Raw genomic sequence first — 14,128 nt, 5'->3', positions numbered from 1 at the left:
CTGCTGAACTTCCATACGAGGCAAGAGTAACTTTTTCTCCGACGCATCTCTCCGCACCACACTGCAAATGCCTGCTAGGTAGAGCAAAGACATAAATGAACTTTTTTGGACTCATATGAAAGTTGCAGATATAAAATTAGGAGACAAAACCCTCTCCAGGCTCATAGTACAATGGATGCAAAGCAAACAGGTTTCCTGAACTTTTTATGATTTCCAATGAATAATCAAATACATTCAAGCACTCTTACATAAATATGTCTTTCTCAAATGCAGTAATTTTTAATTTTTGGTACAAAAGACTGGGATCCCAATCTACCTATATACAAACAGCACAGAATTACAAAAAGAAAGTTTATCTAAGTCAAATTTCTTAATTTTTATTAAATTCAAAAACTGCAGAAAAAAAATCACAAGTTTCTAAGTACAAATAAAAACAAATCAGCTAAAATGGTTGTCAAGTTAAAACTCATTTTCCATAATCTTTCCTTCCTTGCTATTGCCCACAGTACCATCAGAAATCCTACAAGCGCTTCAGAAATTGATTTTATCTTACCAGTATGACAGTAAACCGTAAGTTTACTATGTAAAAAAGCAAAATGTTTAGGCACAAGGTGGCAGAAGACATAAGCACAAATATCAACCATGCTTCCTTAATTTGTCAGTTGAAATCCAGGTGGTATTGTATTCAGAATGTCAGAGTTTACTCAGTGGAATAAGGGCTCTTTTTTTTTTTTATTCAATGTTAACAGTTTATTGTGTCTTTTATTCTTCCAGAAAACAGAGAGAAGCTGTTTAAGTCAGTGGTATACCTTATTGGTATAAGTGCCAGTGCTCTGGCTAGAAGAGTGGTAAGAGTGACCAAATGGGTTCCAGCACCAGAGAATGAAAAGTAGAGAAGCTGTAGTGTGAAAAAGACTGGTTCATACTTGTGTTGCCAGTGTAATTAATAGTTTGGCGATCACCTGCTAAGACAGCATGAGAAGCAGCCACATGCCATTTGAAGGTATCAGCTGGGCTACATCATCAGCTGCTCTCTCAACAGAGCAGTGATCAAAGTGAACAACTAACATCTGCTGCTTTTCTAACTACACCTAAAGGAACTGTCAAACTGAAAATTAAATCATAACAAAATTAAAATAAGTGTTGTTCCATATTCCAGATTCTACCTTTTACCCATCATTTGATACTTGCCATTCTAATAACAGGTGCAGTTCCACTGTCATTCATAAATACAAAATTTTATTTGCACTTCATTAGTTTAGAAAGACCACAATGTTTTTCAATACCACAACATTCAGGACACACCAAGGTATTCAAATATGTAACTACTGATATACCACAGCTAAACTAAACAGTGCATTTTAATAAAAGATATACCAAAGATATAATTCACAAATTCATTATCAGACAAAAACCTAACACAGTATTTGCTTGATGGGAATAATTTCCATCATTAGGAAAGAAAATAATTTTACCTTAGGTTCCCTTCCCCCCAACCCTACAGATGTCCAGACAAATACACATATATATTCCTTAACACAGGAAAATCTATCATCTTAATTTTTTTTTTTTTTAGAAGAATTTGTCTAGGACAGCAGCATTGCTTTTTATACCTTCTTTTAGAGCTTGAATATATCTTCATTCTTTTATTGAAACTTAATGATTCTTGCGACCAAGTTTATGCTTACGCAGAAAATTATATATGCTATTGCAGAGTGCAATCTTAGATCTGCACCAGATGTGATGTCTTGGTACACAAAGGAAGGGTGCAGCATTAAACAAAATAAATAAAAGACTGCCAAAAATTAAACTTAGCTTTTCAATAAATCCAGTCAGCAGAGGATGCTACAGCCAAAACTGTTTTCACTACATTAAAAGGAAACATAATGCAGATTATGGAAGCTTTGTACATAAAGTCCTCTGTTTTTAAAAAATTTGTCTTTAAAATAGTTAGCAAAGCACCATATACTTATCTTCATACCAGAAGAGCTTCTGCCTGCCTGTTTATAATAACAAAGAACTATTACAACATTTATGTCAGGAATAGGTATAGATTTAATTTCTCCTTCTCCTCGACTGGAAGTATGGTAAACCCCCACCGACTGTACAGTATTTATAACACTGGGGCAAATGAATGAAACATCATTGTGAGGGAGAGGGGTAATAATTAAATGTTATAGCTGAATCCTACACAGGATTGCATATTTGCATATTTACAAGTTAGTGTGTAGCTCTGACTCGAATAACAAAGTGCAACGAGAAACTGCCAAATGATTGTAGTGCAGAGTAGTACAGATAGATTCTTTACCCTCCCGCTCCTATTTTTCACTCTGTATGGAGTAACAAGTCAACAGCAACGGACATGTGGCCTTGGAGGAGGCAGTTCTGGTGGGATTTCTGGCTCTGGTTGCAGGGACAGGATACTGTTGGACAACTCATTTCTTATAACATCCAGTGGCATCTTAAAGAAAAGAAAAATCACCTGTAAACAGTCATCTGCATAGAACTCAGCACAAAGAGCTTGTTTCAAGAGTTCCCTGCCAGCCAAAGCCTCAATTTGAGGATCTTTTGGTGCTTATTAGTGAACCACACTTGAGTAAGCTGTGTTAAGAATTTCTTTCAGAAAAAAGTTACAAGACATTTTTGAAATAAAGCCACTTCCTAAACTAATTACAACAAATCACAACAGAACTGCCTGTAAATGAAAGCAGGAAAATGTACAGTCAGCCACTGATACATAGTAAAGTTACAGGAAAGAAGTATAGCAAATAGGAGCAGATATTTACCAAATTCAACAGCAGTATTTATTAACCAAAGTGTTCAGCAGAGTCTGTGAACTACATCACGCCCACGAAGTACTAACCAAAAATTTCACCTGACTGTGTGCACTCGCCCTCTATATCCTCCCAATGAGTACCTGCAGTCATACCTGCAGTCATTATTTAAACATTGAGCGTTTATGGGGTTGGAAGAACTACCACCTGCATATTTTACCTTTTTCAGAATGTCATCAACAAGTTTTAGAAATATTTCATCCACATTAAAATTATCCTTGGCACTTGCTTCACAGAACCGCATCCCAGTTATCTGCTGTGCAAACTGATGGAAAAGAAAATAAAATAACTACATGAACATGCACACAAACAGCAAATAAACACTCCTCATAAAACCTTTAAAAAAACCTCCACAACTTTCCCCAAATCTGTGACTGAAGTGTAATACAATTAATAATCCTGAATCTCCAAGGCACAGCAAATATTACCACATATAGCTAATTTTCACTTAAAATTGGTTTACTGGAAAAGTGTGCTGCATTTTTCCAGACCTAAATCAGAGAAATCCCTGTCTTCAGTTGACGTGGATTGCTGCAGATTGCCAAAAAAGCAAGAACTTTCCGGAAGAGTTAATCTCAACCTTATCATTAAAATGCAGAAAAGGGAAGTACAGATGTAAGAATCAGCCTCGACCCTCTAACAGAAAATGCTTCGCTTCCAAACGCATGATGGGTAGCTGAAGGAATACGTTTGTGTATGTCCATACTGATAGTGCCCTGATCAAGATGGTGCTCAGAGTGTCATGCCAGAACATGTTCTTGTCAGGTCCCTTAACACTTTTGGAGTTGGAAGAGAACAAAAGAAACATGAAAAGAAAGGTGAGCTAAGTAAAAAAGCAGGGCTGTTGCCTGTCCTAAAATACTACCAAAAAGCAAAGTCTGGAAGAAGGCTCACAAAGATGTCCGGAGTAGAAATATCTCCATTCATGATTGAAGTCCTCACTATATCCTCTTTCAGAGCCCGAAAAGGAGTATCCCCTGCACTACTGTGTAGTGTAAGCCAACTTGTAGTTTACTCTTTCTTTAGATCAAAGACATACTGCTCCAGCAGGAACACATATAACTGCACATTCTATAAAAGTAAATACCATATGGATTTTGACAGAACATCACCACTCTCAATATGCTCCTTTGGTCTAACAGTCTGAACAAGAGTAGCTGTGGACTGTCAGCAGTCATGCCAGAGCAGTTTTGCTTCTAACAGTAACTAAGGGTTTGGTTAGACTTTTTCTTACCTTTTCTCCCTGCTGTCGAGTAATCTCTCGATCAACTTCACAGTCCAGTTTATTTCCAACTAAAAGAAGCTCTGCATCTTCTGAAGCATACTGCAAGTAAAACATTTTTAATTACATTAAACCTAGAAACATAAGATCTTGTAATGCAAATACAATATTAAAAAAGGGAAATTAATCTACTAAATAAGGAACCACACCTACACAGTTTATATGTAAACGTTCTTCTTAAACATTATTTCAAAATTTTTCAACTTCAATTTTTAAATTCCATTTTAAAAACATGACCTGAGAACTACCTGTTCTACTTTATCTAAGAATGAACATAATGACCTTATTTCACAGACAGGAAATAAAACTTCCCTCACCCCTAGTGCACAGGTAAATGAGTAATGTTACAGATTTCCACTGACACTTCTAATCGGGACAATTCTAGCTCAAGGAAGCACGAATGGACAACCATTTTGCAACAAAAACACATTAGTATTAAATCCTGGCTAAAAGAATCCAGTGAAAAATCAGTTGACATTAGTTTAATAAGTCTATATCAATGCTGTTAAAAGTCTTACAGAGTACCTTCCAGGAACAAAAACAGCTTCTTAAAAAAGTCAAACATGTAAAAAGAAAATACTTAAAGCCTACCTTATCAATCATTTTCATCCATTTTGGTAAATCGTCAAATGTTTCCTTCTTGGTGATATCATACACCAAAATAATTCCCTTGGCACTTCTGTAATAAGCTGAGGTAATGCTGTTGAATCTCTCCTGACCTGCTGTGTCCCTAAGAAGCAGCAGAAGCAGCAGCAAACATTGGCACAAGTATTTCACAAGTTTGCAAGTACAGAATAACTTTGTTTACATTTTAATAAAAACACCCCCACACTCATTAGACTCTCTATATTGAGCATTTCCTTCTGTCTGTGTGAATTTCAGGCAAAAAAAAAAAAGGAGCAATAATACCAATGATAAAAAGTTTTCGTATCAGGGCTACTTATCCCATACCAACTTCACCAAGAAAGGCCACCAAACAGTTCTACATGTGTCTGAGAATGAAGCTCTCCAATGAAAACGTACCAGCAGATGAAGCTGGCTTTGTGTTGTTGGGGTTTGTTGGTTTTTGTTTGTTTGTTTTTTTAATAGCCCTTTAAAAAATGGGAGAAGAAATGGATACATGTTTTTCAAACACAGCTGGACACTCAAGTATAAAATGAGCAATGCACTGATGATTATGATTTGAGCTTTCAGAGCCTTATTGGATCAACCACAGCGATTCAGCCATGGTTCTAAAACTAATGCAGAAGCTACTGGCAGAAGTGAATGAAAAGAGTGAGCAACTACCATGTGGTACAGCTTTTGAAAGTAGATACCTGGCTTTCAAGCTTACATCTACTAATCTGAGGTATTCAAATAACATTTCCATTTTCACTTTCAGCACTGTAGGTGTTTCAGATAGGGTGCATTTACACTAGGGACTATTTTGCAGCAATGACACCATGTTGCCCGTAGTAGCTACGGCTTATATTCCAACACAGATGAGACAGAAGGGTTACTTTTTACCGAACCATGAAAGCCTGTGAACTGCTTTTGATCATACCATCAAGCCTGCTTATGGAAGATTTTTGGCAGTTATACTAAAAAAATAGCCAGTGCATATCCTAAGTCTTAAAATGTGACTGGTATCACAACTGCAAAGTACGTTATATGGTGCTGCAAAGTGATTAAGCATTTGCTGCTTGAGTTCAGCCCCCAGAGTCAATGGATAATTTTGAAATTTCACCGTTAAAGCAAGTCAAAAGATGGACCAAAATGAAAAGCTGATGGCAGAAAAATGTGTGCATGTGTGTTGGGATTCAAAAGTTCAAAAGGAACTCTCTTCAACAGTCACATTTTAGACAAAAGGAGGAGGAGGATGAATTTGGGAATGAGATTAACAATGGAGACCTGGAACACTTGGTACCAAAAAAAGTAAGTCATGTTCACAAAATGCCACATCAATTGTCCTGAAGAATTAATTCTTTTAAAGTCTATGCACAACAAGCAGTAGAATAAACTACCATTAACCTATCTTGCTCTTCACAAAATCTCTAAGAATTTCAACTAAGCAGATTCAAAAATGAAGTACTTAATTTTCTCCGGAAATTGCCGCAAGTGTACTTGGTAGCAACAAATCTTTGCTAGTGATTTCACAAAGTAAAGCAGTGTCCACTAGAAAAAGATTTGAAACCTCTGCTTCAGAGCCTGTGGAAACATACTGACTAATGCTTCACTGCAAGCCAATGGCTTTGCAATATGGGGCAGAAGAGAACAAATTCCTGTTGCATCCATTTTTTTTTTTTTCATTCAAATCCCTTTCTCTACTCAGAACTTCAAAACTACATTCAAACCAACCCTTGAGACCCTACAGAAGGTGAAAACAGGTAGCTTGTTTCAATAAGGTTAAGTTCTAGCACTATTTCAGATCAGTTTTAGATGGTTAATTGGTTGCTTTCTATCACTAATGAGGCATTTTTATTAAAGCAATACAAGTTTGGCAGCTGAAATCACATATATAAGTATTACTGAGAGCTTTCTCTTCCATTACTTCTTTGCTATGGTCAGATTTATTTTTTTGAAAGGTCCTTTGGATGTTCACTCCACCAGAAATTTAAAAATTCTAGTATGAACCGTTGATTTTCCACATATGGATAACATTGCTTTAGTGCTAACGAACAGACTTCTCAGAATTATGACCTAGCAGAGCAGCTCCTGCCATCTGTTGCTAATCCAGCCTACTGATCAAGTATATTAAGGATCAGATCCCTTTAGTTCCATCATTCTGAGCAGACATAACGAGATGGCAGGTGGACAGGCACACATGATGGGGAAGAATGCATCAATTCTAGCTTTGGCCAGAATAATGGAAAAAGTTGCCCTTTTTTTTTTTTTTGGTGGTTGGTCTTCCCCCACTTCTCTGTGCCCCTACCAGAACACAGAAATAAAAGGGCTATTTCAGAGTCACCTGGCTGTGCCCTCAGCCCAGTGCGAAGGACCTGTAGCAGCTCCATCACAGAGGGGCTACCAGATCACTCAGTTCATACATTAGAAAAACAGAGGGGAAACAAACACACTAATGCTCAACTACTCTCCCTGAAGACAGTCATCAACACACTGGATAAGCCATGGGGTAGGTGATGGAGCCAACTACGCCACATTACACTCTGCCACTCCAGCTATCTCCATCTCCACACTTGCCCCAGCCTGCCAAGCGCTCTATCTCCAAGTCTACCTGGTGCTATCAGCCCCTCCTAACCCCACGACACCCTCAGGCTCTTTCAAAGTTTAGAGTATTCCCAGCCTGCTGTACCCTCAGGTCCTGCACTCCCTGTGTGTAGGTCGTTCACCCAAATATCACGCAATTTGTCATCTGGCTTGCTGGCTGTTCGAGACACACCACATGCTGTGGCTGCTTTAAAAACACCCACGGACAGCCTGGCTGCCCACTACATACGTTCAATGGCCAGCCAGCCACTGACTGTCACCTGCCCGTCACGCTAATTACAGTGGATTATGGCTGACTTTCTTTGCCTTGCTTTAAGTCAGTGACTTCCCCACGCTTCAGACAACCAATGCCTCTACCGCTGCAGCAAGTTACCGCCAGAAACCTGTTGACTGGTTTCGTCTAAAGTACGATATTCTTATCCTTGTTTCCTCTGAAAAGTGGAAGAAAATGATGAACTTGCGGTCTCTAACATTACATTAACATTGTACTAGCCTTCAAATAGTCAGGTGAAAATTGGACAGCTATTTCTGCAACAAGTAAGTTTAGAATGCAACCCCAAGCTACCTAAATAAGCTGCAGTTTGAGAAAAGTATCAAGTTGATCTTTCACGTGGAAAAATCTTATCTTCTACAAGGTGCTATCTTACTTTTTGTGAAAATGTACAGTAAATTCTTCCAATATTGAGGAAAAAATGACAACCCCTAATGCAGAGCTACTATTAAAAGCATATCTAACTTAAAATGCTTTCCTTTCATGTGTGGTGCTGGAGCAATTAAGATTGTTATACTATGTTCATCGATGTATTACACTCCTGCAGCTGAAGTATTTTAGTAAGGATAGCTATTGAAGCACTAGTGGAAAGTTGGAAGAAGAGATGAGCATTATTTAACTGGGTTAACAGTACACAACTTCAGGAATTTCCTAAGTGATGCTAAGTGCTGCTAGTTCTTTATTTGCTCTGGTCAGAATCAACATAATAGAATAAGTCAGTTCAATTTAATTCAAACTCCAGAAGTCCAGATAATAAATTACTACAACTTGATCAATGATTTGACTTCACTGAAAAGAAAAATAGAACAGATTACTCCTTTTTAAATGCTAAAAGCAGTTTTCTTTTATTTTTTTCCAAGAAATTGCTGTAATGGAAAAACACTGGTATTTCTAAATTGTAATCAGAAATTTACAGCATATGACTCCTTGACCATCTATAATCTGCAATAATAAAATCCCCCTGCTTGACTCTGTTTTCCTGCTTCCAAAACAGAAACTAGACATGACTCCGAAAGCACAAACAAACATTACGCCAAACAAAAGCAAATTAAAAAAACACACAAAGCCCATTTCCAAGTGTTGACTTGTCATATTCTCACTATTTTAGACTACATAAAATACAATATAAATACTGCTGATCTTAATTAAAATAGGTTTGGATAATTTTACATAAATGTTCTCCATGTCTATTTAAAATAGTTGCTTGAAACAAACACAGACAGACTCAAAACTGTCTTTAGCTCTGAAGTTAAATTAATTTTTCATGAGTGGTGGTGTGAAGTGGCAAAAGAAAGGAAAATTATTTTTAAACATAAATAAAAATTTAACACTAATTTATCACTTTCACATGCGCTGTGCTTTTATGGAACCTACAGGTAATATTTCAAAAAATGTTTTTAAGTCATTTTAGAGGTTAATTCTACTTGTCAAGTGGAGCTTTTTCCTCCCATAAACCACACATTTAAGACCTTTCATTATATGAAATAATTTATTTCAGAGGTACTGAACAGAAGGAACTACATTCTGTTACATTCCAGGATAGGCGATCTTTTCCTCAGACTACTCCTCGTCCCAGCCATTGTCCATTAGAAAATGCTGAGCTGGCACAAAGTCTTTATGAGAAAGCACCAATTTAAACAACCTTCAGAAGCAAATCAAGACTATTTTTTTTGCCAGGTCACCGGCTTCCTTGGGCGTTAAACCTGTAGAGATACCAGAGAGCGGCTGTGGCTCCCGGCAGGGCCGCACAGCTTGCCATGAGCGGCTGCTGCTCCTGCCAGCTGAGCGCCCAGGTTACCCGGGTGGGGGGCACGCTCAGGCACCCTGCCGAGCCACACCCAGCTCACCTATGCTTCAAACCGTCAAAGTGGGGCTCCGATCATTCAGTCGGGTTTTCAAGCTTTGAAAAAGCACTGACTCTCAGATGCTGGGATTCCCTTGGGCCATCCAGTAGTGCCGGTTACTCTGCCCCACGGCCTGAGCTGCGTACGCATGCACTGCTTCTCACAGAACAAATGCAGGAGCTTGTTTCAGCCAAGAACTGCAACGCGGCAGCAGAGGTACTGTACCCACTACTTCGGGCAGCCCAAGGGGGCACAGAAACGATGGACACTGCTCTGTTCCACCATTCCATACTCTACGGAGCAGGAGGTCATTTCCTGACTGAAAGTGCAGGAAAGAAGGGGTGAGGCACTACGAGGCAGCAGGGTCCGGGGCAGGAACAGGTACGCTAGAGGTGAGAGCAGGCGCCTCTGGGATCCTCAGTGCACGGGATCCCATTCTGAACGGAACACAGCAGACAAGTCCAATTTGTGTACTGCTCTACTAACACTACTAACAGCAGCAGGTGTGAAAGCTGCTTTCAAAAAGATGCCTTGTACACCTAATTGCTTGATATATTCAACGCGGTACTGCTGGTTTCTGATAAATTCAAGTGGTACAGCTCTGTGGAGAACACTCTGCTGATAGAGTGGGCAGTGGAGAGACAGGTCAAGTGACTATAAAAATACCAAAGTTAAATTTTTTTTTTAAACTGTTCTTGTTTCATTTTTAAAGTAGAATCATCAAATGACTAAAAAAAAATAATCAAACTTTGATGCTTCGAAATGCAATGTTAGTCATTTTAAGAAAACAGATAAGCATAAACTTTTGAAATTATCTGTTCACTGAATAAAACACTTTTTTGTAGTAAATTTACTGTCATCGCTGTACCTAAGAGTACCAGGAAGTATGAGGCACCCTTAATTTTGTCTGTGTGTCGGTATGAAAGGAGACTGACTTAGGATCAGCCATGCAACTTAAGTCTGTATTTCTAAACTTCCAAGTGTTTGACTTGGTAAATTGCTTTCCTCTTTTAATCTAGCAACTGAAGGTACAATAAGGAGCTGAGGGAGCTGATGTTGTTTAGCCTGGAGAAGAGGAGGCTGAGGGGAGACCTCATCACTCTCTGCAACGACCTGAAAGGAGGGTGTAGTGAGGTGGGGGTGAGTCTCTTCTCCTAAGTAAAAAGCGATACGACAAGAGGAAACGGCCTCAAGTTGCACCAGGGGAGGTTTGGATTGGATATTAGGAAAAATTTCTTCACTAGAAGGGTTGTCAGGCATTGGAACAGGCTGCCCAGGGAAGCGGTGGAGTCGCCATCCCTGGAGGTGTTTAAAAGATGTGTAGATGTGGTTCTTAGGGACATGGTTTAGTGGTGGGCTTGACTGTGTTGGGTTTATGGTTGCACTCGATGATCCTAAGGGTGTTTTCCAACCTGAATGATTCCATGATTCTGTGATTCTATGGTAAGAGTTTATAAATACGGCCAACAACATACACAATGTAATTTAGGGTAAATTAGTAAAAATCTAATTGCTTCACACAGAAGTAATGGTCATATTTTAGCAGCCTATCAATTTTCAGTTTTAAAAGTTTCCTATATCCCACTAGCATATTCTCAATATGTGGAAAATAATGGTTTAAACATCTCTTTTCCAACAACACATGTCTACTTTAAAGTATTTATTCAACATGAAGAAATTGTTTGATAAGCTTAGCACATTTCATAGCAAGAATTCGTATCAGGCATACAGCAGCATCTCCATATCAGAATTTTTTGTTACCTCTGTCAGCTCCAGCAGACCCTGGCTAACCATTGCTGGCTCAACTGCCAGCCTTGTGGTCATAGGTTTCCAAACAGGGACAGATGATGGATGAAGACATGCCACTAACATTCAGGTGTTAGGTGACTGATGATACCAAAGATGAAGCAGCAGTTAACTCAGAGGGAAGCAAGACAGACACATGTGACAAACAGAGTTGATGGTGACCTGCCAAGAGGAGTTAGTAAGCTGAATTCACTGCATCCATGTAGTTAAGAATGAGAAACCACCAGAATATCCCAAAAGTGTAACAACGAGTATATTTAGAGCTTTTTTTTTTCCCCTCTATGGATTGTTAGCAGCTTTAACAGTTTAACTACAATGCCAATTATGCATCACGCACTGTTAATAAACCAAAGCTAAGCTTCTACATAGTAGTATATAATATTAATGCATAGAACATAGCTGGTTTATTCTCTCATAACAATGTTGATGTATTGTACTATTCTGCAAAACACAGGAGCTCTTAAGCTCAGTAATTTCTAAACAATAAAAGTTGTATTAATCATTGACACAGAGAATCATTATCAGGAAACATGTACCTACTCCAGAAAGGAAAAGCTTAGCTCAGACTTTGACCTTTCTGTAGTAGGACATCAGCATCAGTTAAGGTATAGAGTCTTATTTGTATGGGACCGTTTTACTTCTCAGTGCTGTTTAAAGTGGATATAATTTACTTAAGTCTTGAATACCCTTCACTTTAAAGTTATTTAATATAGTGCCAAAGAAACAGCACTGCCTATACTAAGTTTTAGAAAAACAGTTTAGAAAATACTTCACAGTTGTTTTAGAATTGCTGTTACAATGAAGGTCAGTTTTAAACAGTCCAGAAAATAAAAAAACCCCAAAGTGTACTTTCTCTAGCGTCTATTTAACACAATCACCTTTTTTTTGTCTGTAGAACTCCTATGCTACTTCTTGTGTAGGTGGTATCACTCTAGAAAAAGGGGCTGGAGACCTCTGCGATGCATTAACATTTCAGTAATTACATTCATGCCCTATCTCTAACTTTATCTGTCCTTCTCCTCCTCTACTCTCAAAATCTAAGAGCTATTTGGTTTTGCTTAAGTCTTGTGGGAATGGAGGAGAGGAGAAATAGGGTAAGAGCTAAACCAGCTTATAACAGTTAATAGTATTAGACAAGCATATTAATTCATGCTAGAACATAAAAATTACAACATACTGCTGGTTGCATGTTTGTTTTACTTACCAGATTTGTAATCTAATTTTCTTTCCTCTTAGCTCTACTGTTTTGATTTTAAAATCAACACCTATAAATAAAATACAGTAAACAGAAAAGGAGGAATAAGAAGCAAAAGTAATGAGGGTGTAATTATTATTTTTTGATACTTTTTTTTATATCAACTTGTAACAGTCTGAACAAGCAGAAGGGTTTGCACCACTATAGGTCACCTCAGGAACATCATGGGGATTTGACAACTGCTATATAGTCTGAGCGCCATCCAATCTGGCAGCATCACAACATAAAGCTTCCACTTTGTGCAACGCTTCCAGCAGCAGGTAAACCCAACCTAACAGTAAAACAGCAGGCACAGTATGTTTCTTTCTCCCCTGTTCACCTTGACTGTGAAGGACAAGGCTGCTCTACTTCCAACTGGCACAGATGCCCTGGAGGCATGGGGCCAAACCAATCCCTCCACATCACTTTTGCTGTCTGTGAAGTGGGAACAACACACATCTGGTTTCCAGGCTGGATGCTTAGCATCTGTATAGCGCTTTAGTAGGAGTGTTTGGTTTATGAAGTTTGTCAGTACTGTCATTCTCAATTCCTCCAAATATTTATTAGCAAACTGCTTAGATTTAGAAAGGTTATTTGACTTTTAAAATTTCTTTTATACCTGTATGGTACTTTTATCCATCATGTCAAAACTCCAGCCACATTTTGAATGCATGCTAAATATTAAAGATAGAACCATGAAGACCTTGTTATACAGAAAGATTTTACTTCTATTAAAAAAAAATAAAATGCTGGCAATCAACACACAAGACATGCTATGGTCACACAATACCTAGACATAAAAGATTACCACCTCAACTACAAGAATATTTCAGGGTATAAGCATCCTAGAATATCATAGCAGTTGTAGATTGTCAACCTGTTCATTTTAGTATACATTTGCATGAAGATTTTTGCTTCAGTTCTTCCTTCTGAACACCATCCCTCCTAACAGTGCTAAATCAAAAAGGGGGAAATAAAAAGACAAGAGAACATGGTTCAGACTGGTACACTTAAACTCACACAGAAGTATAGAAGCATAGTGTGTTGGAAACACTTCTGCTATTTCACATACAGTTGTATACCAAGGATAGGGATGAAAGTGAAGAGGAAAAAAGATTTTTATTTTCTCTAACAAAACCTACACATTTTCCTAATGTCTACCCTTGGTAAAAGCCAAGTGTCCTTCCTGATCTTGTTACAGTCAAGACTGGACTGTAACTCTGACAGAAAGGACTGAACTTGGCCTTTATGCAAAGTTTTTCAAAACTCCTGAAAATTTAGGTAGGGGGAAAAAAGTGTATTTTACATCCCGAAAACCAGTTACACACTGTTGACTTGGCATTTATTTCAAAGTGCTTTTAAAGAGAGTTATGTCTGTAAAGTTGTTGGTATTAGACAAGAAAATGGACTAAGTTTTAAAAGAACTACATACTAGATAATTGAAATGTAAAAAATACACTCGATTCTATTTTTAGTTTGCAAAGCAGGTTGCCACTGTTCAGCTAGACTAAATAAATGAAAGGATTGCTGATCTTCACTCTCCTAAGCAAAAATCCCTTCAAAGAGCTTGCTGTTGCACATTACATAGTGATAAAAGTACTGGTTATCACGATGACATTTGGCCTCCTCCATGTCCTTAAAAGTGTCTAG

At 38.1% G+C, this 14,128-nt stretch overlaps 1 protein-coding gene across 1 annotated transcript; it reads right to left on the bottom strand.

Annotated features, from left to right (window-relative positions):
• Nucleotides 1-1,217: 1,217 nt before the first annotated feature.
• Nucleotides 1,218-12,507, bottom strand: RAB12 (RAB12, member RAS oncogene family; the record flags this gene model as incomplete). The annotated part of the gene is made up of 5 exons (XM_009707678.1): nt 1,218-2,461; nt 2,995-3,099; nt 4,069-4,158; nt 4,708-4,846; nt 12,449-12,507. Coding segments are annotated over 5 exons (507 nt in total), but the record flags the coding sequence as incomplete, so codon positions are not given.
• Between the last annotated feature and the right edge of the window lie 1,621 nt (nt 12,508-14,128).

Source organism: Cariama cristata, unplaced genomic scaffold, assembly GCF_000690535.1.
Source record: "Cariama cristata isolate BGI_N322 unplaced genomic scaffold, ASM69053v1 scaffold35329, whole genome shotgun sequence".
NCBI lineage: Eukaryota > Metazoa > Chordata > Aves > Cariamiformes > Cariamidae > Cariama > Cariama cristata.
Note: the sequence above shows the minus strand (reverse complement) of the source record. Positions and strands in the feature narration are given on the sequence as shown.